The 14,486-nt window shown below is 43.1% G+C and overlaps 1 protein-coding gene across 1 annotated transcript in view; it reads left to right on the top strand.

Moving 5' to 3' along the window:
- LOC140117087 (arylsulfatase D-like) overlaps positions 1-8,148 on the top strand; it is a 51,919-nt gene extending 43,771 nt beyond the window's left edge. Inside the window, exon 11 of the mRNA XM_072133520.1 lies at positions 7,010-8,148. Coding sequence (XP_071989621.1) covers positions 7,010-7,383 — 374 coding nt within the window. The 3' untranslated portion in view covers positions 7,384-8,148. The remainder of the gene's footprint in view (positions 1-7,009) is intronic.
- Positions 8,149-14,486: the final 6,338 nt, after the last annotated feature.

Genomic DNA, 14,486 nt, shown 5'->3' on the forward strand with positions numbered 1-14,486 from the left:
TGCCCGATCTATCAAAATATAAAAACGGTTATGGCCGGTGGTGACCTCCGAGGCGGGAAATGGCGCCCAAATTTCCGAAATGCGACTTTTACACCTTTTTACATCACATAAAAAATTAAATAAAAAATGATCAAAATGTCGCACAGACCTCAAAATGGTAGCAATGAAAACTTCACCTCATTTCGCAAAAAATGACACCTCACATATCTCCGTGCACCAAAGTAGGAAAAAGTTATTAGCGTCAGAAGATGGCAAAAAAAATGTTTTCTTTTTTGTACACATTCGTTTAATTTTTGAAAATGTATTAAAACACAATAAAACCTATATAAATTTGGTATCACCGCGATCGCACTGAACCAAAGAATAAAGCTGAGGTGTTATTTTGAGTGCACAGTCAAAGTCGAAAAAACTGAGCCCACAAGAACGTGACGTTTTTTTTTCAATGTTTCCACATTTGGAATTTTTTTTCAGCTTCGCAGTACCTGGCATGTTAAAATAAATAACATTACAGGAAAGTAAAATTTGTGACGCACAAAATAAGCCCTCACACAGGTCTGTACCTGGAAAAACCCTGCGTCCTTAAGGGGTTAAATATGCATAGGGAGGAGGTTTGGTCTTCAAACAATGCTATGTTTTAGTATGACACGCACATGACAGCCGACCCTCTTAGAATCGCTTCACTCTTCAATTCCATGTGCACTTATAGAAGCCAACTTCACCAAATAAGCGAAGCCTGAAAAGGTAACGTAACATCTGTGCCAGCTCGAAAGGACCGAGCTAAGGGCCAAGATCCCACTATAACTTCAGAGTGCACTCTTTTTACACTGACATCAGATGATTCCATAGACAGAACCTGTTCTGTTAAACTCGAATACATGTAGAAACCCCCCAAAAGAGTGCAGAGGGTGTCATCAGTAATTTTGCATTGACGTCACTGATCATTTTGCCATTCATTTCGTCCGTCAGTGTCCGCTTTTAATCAGTCAATAATCCATCATCAGTATTGCTAAAGCCAAAAACAAACAGAGATGACTAGTAAATGGGATATTTGCATGTCCTCTGTGTTCTGTATCCACTACTGCTTTTGACTATCAATCCTGAGGCTTTTCATTCCTTCTGACAGATGAAATGAAGGGGAAAACTAAACATAGTGGCAACGTCATAGAGCGATGGTGAAAACAGCATTATGAAAATCACAGGGTGTTCCGGGGAGACAGCGGTCAGTTGGCAGCAGCATGAGTAGGCCACAGAGTGGCACAATGACAAATTATGGAGGTGGCAGAAACATGGTAGGCCACAGAGTGGCACAATGACAGAGAGCGGAGGTGGCGGCAGCAGCAGCAGGAGGCCACAGCAGAGGCCACATTATGGCACAATAACGAAGTTTGAAATGAATTCGAAGTTGAAATTTTCTATTTAAATTTGAAGATAAGAGACACCACATGCATAATACATTACAGTTTTCCTGAAAATATCAGGTATTTGCCATAAAAGAACTGCAAAGGTGGCACCAGCAGCAACAGCAGCATGAGGTCAGAGGTGTGGAGGTGGCAGCAACATGGTAGACCACAGAGTGGCACAATGATATAGTGTGGAGGTGGCATCAGCAGCAGCAGGAGCCCACAGAGTGGCACAATACTCCCTCTCAGCAGCAGGAAAAAAGTCTCCCATTTTTGACCGGTAACGAAGGTCAAAGAGGGTGGAGAGCCAAAAGTCATCCCTATGCCGAATGTTGACTATTCGGCTGTCACTAGTTAGGCAAAGCAGCATGCTGCAGGCCATCTGCGCAAGTGACTCTGAGGGACTTCTGGCCTCCATCTCCACTGTATACTGCCATGTTGCTTCTAGGTCATCTGCCTCATCTTCCACCTCCTCCGGATGCTCCTGCTCCTCCTCTCTTGTCATCTGAGTGGAAAAACCACTGATTTCACCAGACGCTTCATGTACTCCAATGTCCTCCTCCTCCTCCAGAATCATGTGGCCATGAGATGTAGTCTTCACTTCTCCAGTGCCCTGACCAGCATGCATGAGTTCCAGGACATGAAGCAGTGGAATGACGTTATTCATCCCGCAGTCCTGGCCACTGACAAATAACATGGTCTCTTCAAAGGGCCTGAGCAAACAGCAGGTGTCACGCATGAGCTGCCAGTGGCTGACATCAAAGTGTCACTGGGGAGTACTTCAGTCCGCTTGCATCATCTAAAAATCATTAATGGCTTTTCTCTGTTCATATAGGTGGTCTAACATATGGAGGCTGGAATTCCAACAGGTGGAAACATCGCATATCAGACTATGTTGGGTAGGCCGTTCTGATGCTGCAACTCGAGGAGGGTGTGCTTGGCTTTGTAAGAATGGCTGAAGTGCATGCACAGTTTCCTGGCCATTTTTAGAATGTCTTGCAGATGGGTAGAAGACTTGAGGAATCTATTGACAACCAGATTGAACACGTGCGCCATGCAGGACGCATGGGCCATCCCTCCTCGGTACAGCGTGGACACCATGTTCTTCCCATTGTCTGTCACCATGGTTCCGATTTTTAGTTGGCGTGGATAAAGCCACATGTTGATTTCTTTTTGCATGACGCAGAGCAGTTCCTCCCCTGTGTGACTTTGTTTGCCCAGGCAAACCAGTTGGAGCAGCACTTGTAGAGGCTGAGGTGGTGGTGGTGGTGAAGGAGGAGGACACTGGCACAGGTGCAGCAGTTTGACAACATGGAGGAGAAAGCGACGTCTCTTGTGGAAGTTGTTGGTGTGGCTGGGCGGGAAGCACGTTCACCCAGTGGGCTGTAAAGGCTGCTCCACATGTAGGCGCTGATGTGCACATTGGAAACCTTGGAAGAAACTGATAAGCTCAAGGACTGGCCCACCTTTTGTTGTACATATTGGTGAAGGGCTGGCAGTGCCTTTTAGGAAAAAAAAATTGTGGCTTGGAACTCTCCACCTCGGTTCAGCACAAGCCAATAGTTCTCTGAAGGGTGCAGAGTCCATGACTTGGAAAGGGAGGGACTGCAGTACCAACAACTTGGACAAGAGCATTGTCAGCTTCTGCACCTTAGGATGCCGGGACGCATGCAGTTGTCTCTTTGTAATCGCCTCTTTCATCGTCTGCTGGCGCCATGCGTAGCGATGAGCAGGAGCATCTGGACCGGAAGATGATGTCAAAGACCACCAGCTCCCTTTGGCAGAGGTGCTGGAGCCTTGACTGGCTGAAATGGCATGTGTGCCACTAAGTTCTGCTTCTGCTGTTGCTGTGGTGGACCTCCACATCTGTTCCACGCTTCTCCCAGACCATTGGATGGTGACAATGCATGTGTTGATGCAGGGCCATGGTCCCAACGTTAGCTCCCTGGCCATGCTTCACTTTCTGCCCGCAGATTCTACATATACACACGCTCGGCTCCTCCAATGTCTTAACAAAAAACTGCCACACTGCCGAGGTGGGGATTTTACTGCCAACATTCTGCGCTGAGTGACTACTAATGCTGCTGCCTCGGTGAGCCCCTGTACCACTGCTTACTTGGACCTCCAAAGCGGGGTTTGTACCCCTATGGACGTTTGGCTCCTGTGCTCACTGCTGCCACCCTGCTGACTCGCGGCCACAGTACAAACTTGCTGCCAGACGCGCAAGCTGACACTCTCTTCGCCCGACGATGATGAATCCCTTGCTACACCCGTCTCCCAAGTGCGATCGGGTAGATCATCGTTAATTTGCGTTTCCCTGTCACTGCTACTGCACGAAGCAGAGAATCACTCTATAAACTATGTCGATTTGACACGTAAATCTTGCTCTGAACTTTAGCAACAAAAAGTATTGGAATTTACGTTATACAGATCCCCCAAAACAGACACCCTGGGATTGAAGCAGAAATCACTACAGAAAGTATGTGTATTTCACACTGATTTCTGCCTATTGACTTTAACAACAAAAATATCTGCTATTTGTGGTATACAGAAGCACAACAACTGACACCCTGGGATTGAAGCAGAAATCACTACAGAAAGTATGTGGATTTCACACTGATTTCTTTTTCTTCACTTCAGAAACAAAAGAGAACTTCTATTTTGGGTATACAGATCCCTCGGGCACCCTTGGGGCAAAAACCACAACAGCACAGTACAGTAGAAGCAGCTGGACGCTACAGGAAGCACATGTAGTGTGAAGTGCAGAGATTTGAAAATGGCTGCCTCTTTTATAGTCTGTGTGACATTACATTAGCCTGCCAGTTGCTGATAGGCTTACAGGTCTGCACATGTGATCGAGGGTGTTCCTTTCTCCCTCCCAGAGTTCTCTGCCCCATGTAAGATGTTGTACCTGCGCCCATTTTAGTAATAAAGGAGGGGGAAAAAACTTTGTTCCCATGAATCACCGCAAACATCGGCTTCGTGACAAATCAAAATTTTCCTGAAATTCAAACCGAAGTTAGAATCGTTAGAATCGATTTGCCCATCTCTAATTGTCTCTCATTAACAATGGAATATACTATTTAACAGAGTCAGCTACAGCTTGGTATTGCATTTTATATGTAGTTGTAAATACAATGGTAGATTTTCTTCTGGTCTGTTATATTTTCATTCATTTCAATCGATGTATCAGATCTAGGAATTTTTGCTATTTCTTTCTTATTTCAGCATCCAATTAGGGTATTTCAATCGGATAAAACCTGCCAGACCCTATTTTTCTCACTTTCAAATTTAAGGTTGTCTGTTTAATGCGAATCAATACACCTACCAGGATATTTTTTTTATGTTGAAATTGTTTTTGTAAAGCATTTCTTTTCATATATACAACATTTGTACAAACAGTGTACATAACAGTTCCACATAGTAATATCATATTCCTTATACGAAGCATATATAACTATGAGTCTGAGTTACATAGTAACTGTACATGCAGTGTTTAGATTTAGCATGCAAATGGGCCGTTGTCTCGGTTTTAGTTTCATTCTTGATTTTCCATAGGGTTGCTAATTAATCTACCTTATATACTCGAGTATAAGCCTAGTTTTTCAGCACAAAAAATGTGCTGAAAAACCCAAACTCTGCTTATACTCGAGTCAAAAAAATAAATATATCTAAACTCACCTTTCCGGCGACCCCTGTATATCTTCTGTGCGATCTGTCCGGCAGCGGCGGCAGGCTATATACACTGGGGCAGGGGCTGGCAGGCTATATACACTGGGGCAGGGTCTGGCAGGCTATATACACTGGGGCAGGGGCTGGCAGGCTATATACACTGGGGCAGGGGCTGGCAGGCTATATACACTGGGGCAGGGTTTGGCAGGCAATATACACTGGGGCAGGGTCTGGCAGGCAATATACACTGGGGCAGGGTCTGGCAGGCAATATACACTGGGGCAGGGTCTGGCAGGCTATATACACTGGGGCAGGGTCTGGCAGGCAATATACACTGGGGCAGGGTCTGGCAGGCAATATACACTGGGGCAGGGTCTGGCAAGCTATATACACTGGGGCAGGGGCTGGCAGGCTATATACACTGGGGCAGGGTCTGGCAGGCAATATACACTGGGGCAGGGTCTGGCAGGCTATATACACTGGGGCAGGGTCTGGCAGGCTATATACACTGGGGCAGGGTCTGGCAGGCTATATACACTGGGGCAGGGTCTGGCAGGCTATATACACTGGAGCAGGGTCTGGCAGGCTATATACACTGGGGCAGGGTCTGGCAGGCTATATACACTGGGGCAGGGTCTGACAGGCTATATACACTGGGGCAGGGTCTGGCAGGCTATATACCCTGGGGCAGGGGCTGGCAGGCTATATACCCTGGGGCAGGGGCTGGCAGGCTATATACACTGGGGCAGGGGCTGGCAGGCTATATACACTGGGGCAGGGGCTGGCTGGCTATATACTGGGGAGGCTGTGACCAATGCATTTCCCACCCTCAGCTTATACTCGAGTCAATAGGTTTTCCCAGTATTTTGTGGTAAAATTAGGGGCCTCGGCTTATACTCGGGTCGGCTTATACTCGAGTATATACGATACTTACAGTACATGCCCTTTTGACATTCTAAGTGGAACAAACATTAGGTAACAAAACTAACAAGCAGATCTTTTCCGTAAGTACCAGGATATTTTTTAAAACATGTCTTGGGTGGCATGAATATTCTTGTAATATAGAATTGGAAGCTGTAGGCTTGATATAGGGAGAAATATGAATAATAGACCCCCACAATGGAGATGTCCAAAAAATGGAGGTAATCTTTTTGTAATGAAACTGTAAATGTGAAATTAATAACGTTGCAATTTAATAAATTCAACAAATTTCTGTGAAACTTCACCTATTTGAACACCACAGTCAATGTTTTTGAACATTTGAATTTCATTATTTTACACACTGGCAGAAAAAGTGACACAACAATATACACATAAGTGAGGAAAAGGTTTAGGTGACGTTGGAGAGAGAACCAAGTGAAGGTGAACACACAAGTACACATAACGAGAGAGAAATTATATGTACATGATGTTGAAGACCGTAATAAAAAGAACACAACACAGGAACAGAAGACACAATAATATACCTGAAAGCCCCATGCTCCTCTAGAACACTGACAAATAAACAACAAAGACATAAATCACAGGTTAGTGGCATAGTACTAGGTATGCACACTGAAGTGCTATCTCTAAAGGTTCAGAAAGTCCATGGGTTATATTAAAGGGAACCTGTCACCAGGAGACCCATTTTTAGCACTCCCCAGTCCCCACAGAGCATAGTACATACACTGCCAAAGTGTTTTTGTATTAAAAATTGGTTTTACAGAAAAAAAGATATGTTATATTGTACCTTTCATTAGCATCTGCTGTGTGACCAGGCAGGAATTTGAAAAAATTTTTTTTATTGTACTATCCAGTATTTCCACTGGTAAAATCCCATTCATAGAAAATATTTTCTTTGCATTTAAGTCATTTTCAAATTTCTGTTTTGTCTACTTTACTTGATTTGCCACATGTTATAAAGAAAATAAAATTCTGTATTTCCCTTATTTCTATAGGTGGTGCTATTTGGAAAGCTCATTTTGTGACGCCAAACTTTTACCCAGAAGGCTCAGTGGGCTGTTACGATATTGTTATCTGTGCTTGTGAAGGAGATCATGTCACTCACCATAATCTTCCATTATTATTTGATTTATCAGCCGATCCTTCAGAATCCAACCCTCTTGACCCTCATGTAGACCCTCAGTACAAAGCTGTACTAAACAGAATAAAGAGGGCAGTGGCAGAACATCAGGAGACAATCAGCATGGTGCCTCTGCAGTTATCGTTCCTCAATAACCTGTGGAAGCCCTGGTTACAGCCGTGCTGTGGGACCTTCCCTTTCTGTTGGTGTGATAAAGAAGACAGCAATGTAACCGAAATCCTCGGATGACCTCTGCACTGGATGGAAATCCTGGCAACACACACCTGCATTTATTATGTCACGTTGGGATACGTATAAGAAATGTAGGGCAACATGTTTTTATAGCTTTTGGTAAATTGAACAGACAATTACCGTATATACTCGAGTATAAGCCGACCCGAGTATAAGTCGAGACCCCTAATTTTACCACCGAAAACTGGGAAAACCTATTGACTCGAGTATAAGCCGAGGGTGTAGTATACAGCCAGCCCCCATGTAGTATACAGCCAGCCCCCATGTAGTATACAGCCAACCAGCCCCCATGTAGTATACAGCCAGCCCCCAGTAGTATACAGTTTGCCCCCAGTAGTATACAGCTTGCCGCCCAGTAGTATACAGCCTTCCCCCCAGTAGTATACAGCCTGCCCCCAGTAGTATACAGCTTGTCCCCTTGCAGTATACAGCCTGTCCTCAGTAGTATACAGCTTGCCCCCAGTAGTATACAGCTTGCCCCCCATAGTATACAGCCTGCACCCAGTAGTATACAGCCTGCCCCCAGTAGTATACAGCTTGTCCCCTTGCAGTATACAGCCTGCCCCCAGTAGTATACAGCTTGCCCCCAGTAGTATACAGCCTGCCCCCAGTAGTATACAGCTTGCCCCCAGTAGTATACAGCCTGCCCCCAGTAGTACACAGCACAGCCCCCAGTAGTATACAGCTTGTCCCCAGTAGTATACAGCCTGCTCCCATCAGTATACAGTCTGCCCTCAGTAGTATACAGCAGCCCCTATTAGTATACAGATAAAGAAATAAACTTAATACTCACCCTCCGGTGTCCCCGATGTTCCTCGCGGCTCCCGGCGGCTTTCGATCCCCATCGCGGCTCCCGGCTGCTTCCGATCCCCATCGCGGCTCCCGGCGGCTTCTTCACTCTTCACTGGCCGGGAGATCGCGCTTGCCGTCGCACACTGTGATGCCGCGCTGTCGCCGCTGATGACGTCATCTGCGTCGCATCACAGTGTGCAACGGCCAGCGCAATCTCCCGGCCAGTGAAGAGTGAAGAAGCCGCCGGGAGCCGCGACAGTGATCGGGAGCCGCCGGGAGCCGCAAGGAACATCGGGGACACCGGAGGGTGAGTATTAATTTATTTATTTTTATCATTGACTCGTGTATAAGCCGAGGCAAGGTTTTTCAGCACATTTTTTGTGCTGAAAACCTCGGCTTATACACGAGTATATACGGTAGTTCCAAGCAGTGAAGCAAATAAATTGCCCTTTACACTACTCTATTATTGATTTCAGTTCCGATACCTTAGATGAAAACTTCTCCAATTTTTATATTGGGACATTAAAAGAATATTCTAATTCTCAGACTACTTTGTCTAGTTCTTCAGACAAAATTGAGGTCAAACCTTTATGGTAGCATTTAAAGTGTAATCCACCTTTCAGCAAACTTTTCAATTTATAGTCCTGTGTGTGTGTGCATGAGGAAGAGCCATGGTCATCCTGGTCTTTCTTTAACAGGTTTTCCCTTTTGCAGTCTAAATTTGTAAATTTTCTCTGTGCTGGTGGGTGGTGACCTAGCTGCCATGACTCCTCCGCTCTACTCTGCATAAGCTATGTACAGTATTCTAACAATTTAATTTGTTTTTTGTCTTTGTATTGGAGAAGGTGTAGAGTACACATTAAATTAAAGGGGTATTCCCATCTGGGCATTTAAATTTAATTCATTTGCCATATGTAAACATATGTAAAGCCTACCTGAAATTCTTAATATAAAACAATTATATTAAAACAAAACCAACCATTTTGTTTTGAAGGGTTAAAGCCCACATAAATTTATTCAAAATCCCTGTTTGGCTATAGTTTAACTTGGACTGAAGAATCAAAGCACAGTTCATTAGCATCCAGTTCACTCCTGGAGGTGTAATGATTCTGTCCTAATTCTGTCTAGCAGACGTGCACCCACAAGCAGGCACAAGCTGTGGTACACTCATCCTGTGATGTGCCTACATATGGTATATATATTATTCTTAAATAAAGTTTTGTTGCTCACTCAAAGGCCACTTTACTTCACTCCTAAGGCCACATTACACGACCATATGGGGACCTATGATCCAGCTGTACAATTTGCGTCCAGATCATGGCTCCCATAGAGGTCTATGGCACCGGCTCCCGGGGCAGTGAGCACACACTGTCTCACCCAGTAAAGTAACTTCTGATGGATCCCAGTGCAGTGTCTATGCCAGGCCCCTAACTATAAAGTATGATCCCTTATGGGCTCTGCCTCTCCTCAAGTTATACCCTGAGAGGTGAGGGTCCTATTCCTCCTTCCTTCTTCACCGGGCTGTGTGCTTCACCCGATATAAGTACACAGCCGTACGAATGAGGCATTAATGTTTATTATGGGGAGAAATTACTGCAAATCTCTGATCTACTTCTATTAGATCACTGCATTTAAATGGATCACACCTGCAGTCAAAGTTATCTCTGTTCATGGTTATTGCATGGTGTCATCTATTAGTAACATGCTGCATAAGGTGTCCACTATACTGTGTCCACTAATCTAAAGATTAAAATGACCTACAACTTGTGTAGGTTGTCTCACTGCCAGAATATGGCACCTTTATGTCACATAACATCTGTACTGTGGAACAAGTAGACATTTGTCTGTATTGCGTAATCATCAACTAATGGGAGAAAATATATTCTTGCCAGGAATTTGAGTACTTATTATACACAAGGTTTAGTCCAGGTCACCTTAGTGCCTCTTGAACAAATCCATGCACTGAGCTGGACCAATAGCTGCAGCAAAGTAGGAAAAAAAAATCCAGTGTCTTGATTTCATTAAAACTTCACTAAATGTAAGAATTTAGTCTTACAATGGATCAGTGCAGACAGATAATGAATTACGTAAAGAGAAGGATGTGATGAGGGGCACTACACAGTAATATTCACATGGATCCATGCATCAAAGTTCTAGCAAAAAAAGCAATGCTATCTTGTAATGTCAGCCAGCCATAAGTGTGAGTAGATGTGGTGCTCTAGCTCAAATAGCAAGTCCATAAAGATACAAGCAATAGTAAAAAATAGGAAGAAAAGATAGAGCTGGCACTCACCAATAAAATACAATTTTTATATTCCGGCACTTTAAAAAACATTGTTGCGGTAGGGAGCAAGACTGCGGGAGACTGACCACGGGCGACAGTCCGTTTCGCGCTGTATCAGCGCTTAGTCCTGCCTGGTTAGCCGGCGTCCGCACCTGCAAACACTTTTAGAGAAACGGAAAATAGCGAGACAAAAAGCACAATTCGCACAGAAAAAAAGAGAAGAGAAGGAAAAGGACACGATTATGGGACCGAAATGACAACGAAGGGAATGGAGAGCCAAAATTGAAAGAGCTTATTAAAAAGCATTAGATAATGAAAAATTGGAAAAAATATCCTAAAGAAAGGCTCCCATTTCATTCTTGTCATTCAGTCCCAACGGACCTAGAGCATTAGTTTTAATTATCCAGGAGGCTTCTCGTCTGAGGAGCATTTTTTGTCTATCGCCCCCGTTGGGGGCTACTGAAACAACCTCTAAACCAGCAAAAGAAATAGCATTGGGATTGTTAGAATGTGTATCTCTAATATGTTCAATAAGATGAGGAGCTCCCTCTCCGGTTCTAATTGAGTTGCGATGTTCTCGAAATCTGATGAACAACCTTCTAATAGTTTTACCAATATAGAATCTGCCGCATGGGCAGAACAAGACATAAACTACAAAAGTAGTCTTACATGAGATAAAATGTTTGACTTGGTGTGTGTAACCTCCAATATTCAGATGTTTCCCTTTTAGAAAATAGCAGCAAAAATTACAGCTGCCACAGCAGAAGTTCCCTAGGGGTATAGGTTTTTCTAGCCAATGTTTCTCTCTAGTATTCGGCAAACGACTACGAACTATTTGATCTTTAATTGTTTGGCTGCGTCGAAAAGTAATGAGGGAACCCTGCTCTGCTATTTCTTTAATATGGGGATCGGTTTTTAAAAGATACCAGTTGTTATGAAGTACCGACCTGATTTTGGAAGCTAGGGGAGTGTAATCAAATGAAAAGACAAAATTTTCTTGTTGTGTTTTCCTTTTAGGTGTATTTTTAATTAGTTTGGTTGGCTCTGCTGCTAGTGCTTTTCTGTAAGCTCGATCTAGGAGTGATTGAGGATAACCTCTTTTTAAAAATTTGCTAGTCAGTGCATCAGCCTGAGAAACAAAACCTTCGGTATTGCTATTGATGCGTCTGAGGCGAAGATATTGCCCATAAGGTACCGCTTTTTTCACAAAGTCTGGGTGATAACTTGTGTAATGTAAGTATGTATTTACTGCGGTAGGTTTATTAAAAACCGTAGTAGTGATTGTACTGTGTTCGATGTTGACTAGAACATCGAGAAATTCCATTTGTTTAGTATCAATTTTGGATGTGAAGAACATGTTCATCGTATTTGCATTCAGATACGTCATAAAGGAACTGAACTCATTGTCAGAACCAGACCATATGATGAACACGTCGTCCACATACCTATGATAAAAGCAGATCTTACTGATAAAGGGATTGTCCACTGTGTAGATGTATTTATCCTCGAAGAAAGCCAGAAAGATATTAGCATATGTACAAGCTACAGGTGTGCCCATGGCAGTTCCATCTATTTGCTTATACCATGTGTTCATAAACTTAAAGGTATTGTGTGAGAGAACAAAATCTAAGGCCTCGCAAATGAAATTGATGGTGGGGGCATCTTTTCCTGTGCTTTGTAAGATAAGTCTAGTGGCTTCGACGCCAATGTGTTGGGGAATTCTCGTGTACAGACTTTCAACGTCGATAGTAACTAGTCTTAGACCATCTAACCAGGGAAAATCTCTGATACAGTTCAAAAACTCGTTTGTATCCTTCAAATAAGAAGGTATATGTGGGAGTATGGGTTTTAGGAGCCATTCGAGGTATTGGGAAAGGGGCTCGGTGATGGAGCCCACTCCTGCCACAATCGGGCGTCCAGGTGGGTTTGTTAAAGATTTATGTATTTTAGGGAGATAGTACCATTCCGGTTTCTGGGGGAAAGCAGGGATTAATTTTTCGGCAGTTTTTTTAGATATTACATCTCTTTCTACATTTGATCTGAGGAAGGAACCAAGTTTAACTTTGATTCTCTCTGTCGGATCGTTATCATAGTATCATAGTATCATAGTATATAAGGCTGGAAGGAGACGCAAGTCCATCAAGTCCAACCTTCAAGAATTAAATAAATGTTTTATCCCCATAACCCGTGATATTTTTTCTCTCCAGAAAGTCATCCAGGCCTCTCTTGAACATGTACATAGAGTCGGCCAAATGTTAAATTATGTTAAATTATGTTATCTAATTTAACATAAACATTTGTGTTTTTAAGCTGCCTCTCTGCCTCTATGACATAACTTTCACGTGACAATATTACTGTACAACCTCCTTTGTCGGCTTTTTTCACGACTATGTTGTCGTTTTCTTTCAACCACCTGAGGGCTCTTCTTTCACCCGTTGTTAAGTTATCTGTAGCTTTCTCGTAAATGAGAGCTTTAATCTCTTGTAACACTTTTTGCTGAAAGAGATCAAGGGGGCTACCTGGTTGTAAAGGTGGATTGAAGGTAGACTGATTACCGCCCCTTAAAAGTGGTTGTGGACTCGACTTCGGTACCTGCTTCTAAAACTGATAAAAGGCACTCAGCCTCGATGTACAAAAAAGCCCAGAGGGCCTATCTGCGCAGGAGTCTCACCACTTTTTTTGGAGGTACTCTCATTGGGCTGTATGTTTTGTTTCTCAAACCATTTTTTAAGATTGATTTTTCTAACTCCTTTAAATAGATCAACTTCAAAATTTATAGGATCAAATTGTTGCGTTAACCCAAAACCTAAACCTTTAGAAAGGAGAGACAAACAATCATCACTAAGTAAAGTATCAGAAAGGTTTAAAACTGTAGAATTGTCAATTGGAACAGGTTCTTCGAGTTCTTCAGTTATTGTCTCCAGGACACTTGTTTTCTCTTTACTCCTTCTCTTTTTCCTTCCCCTTCGGGTCGACCGCCTAAAGGGATAGGACCTGGGGAGTTTTGTGTGGCTCCTATTCCGGAGGAGATAGTCTGTATTTTAGTCGTATTTTGGTCGTCTGATTGGCTCGAGTCCGAGTCAGTTGTCCAATATTCTTTTTGTCTTTTTTTACTGTTGTTAAATCTTTTCTTCCTTTGCAGCTGTCTGCAATTTCCCCAGTCAAAAATCTTGTCAGTCTCGAAATCTTGTTTATCACGAATGAATTTATCTCTCTTCCGATCTTTTATATCGGCTTGTATGGGGATTAGTCGTTTTTCTAATTTTTTCAAAAAAGTTTGCATTTGTGTTTCTGACAGCCTAGTTTTTAGTTCTATTTTGGCTTTGCTTACTTCTTCTGTAATCTTAGCATATTCCATTTCATTTCTTTTAAGAACCAATCTCGTGATGTTCAATGAGTGCTCTAGATGGGCTTTTTTCCACTCTGCCTTGAACATAACATCATCCTGGAATTGTGAAATGTCTTTATATATACGAAGTCCTCTTGGTACTCGGCCACTGGCTACATAGGAACGTAGGGAGTTTAAGGTCCAAAATAATCTCACCTCTCGTTCAGCCAGATTAGTAACCTTGTATTCCAGACTTTTTGAGCTTAGGACTTGTAGTTCGTCTGTCAGATTGCAGAGGTCGAAAAAAGCTCCCGCGTCCTCCCTCCCTATTTGCAACGTATCATCTTGTGTTTGATTTCTTTCTTCTGGCTGAGAATCGGTATCCATATTTTTGTATAAGGTGGAGTGAAAAAAACGGTGTGCTCTCCTCAAAATAGATGCAGACGATTCACTTATGTAAAGAGAAGGATGTGATGAGGGGCACTACACAATAATATTCACATGGATCCATGCATCAAAGTTCTAGCAAAAAAAGCAATGCTATCTTGTAATGTCAGCCAGCCATAAGTGTGAGTAGATGTGGTGCTCCAGCTCAAATAGCAAGTCCATAAAGATACAAGCAATAGTAAAAAATAGTCTAAAAAGCTTTTCCCTCTGCATCAACGTCTTTCAGGTATTCAATGTAGATGTGGGACA

Source organism: Engystomops pustulosus, chromosome 2, assembly GCF_040894005.1.
Source record: "Engystomops pustulosus chromosome 2, aEngPut4.maternal, whole genome shotgun sequence".
Classification (NCBI taxonomy): Eukaryota; Metazoa; Chordata; class Amphibia; order Anura; family Leptodactylidae; genus Engystomops; species Engystomops pustulosus.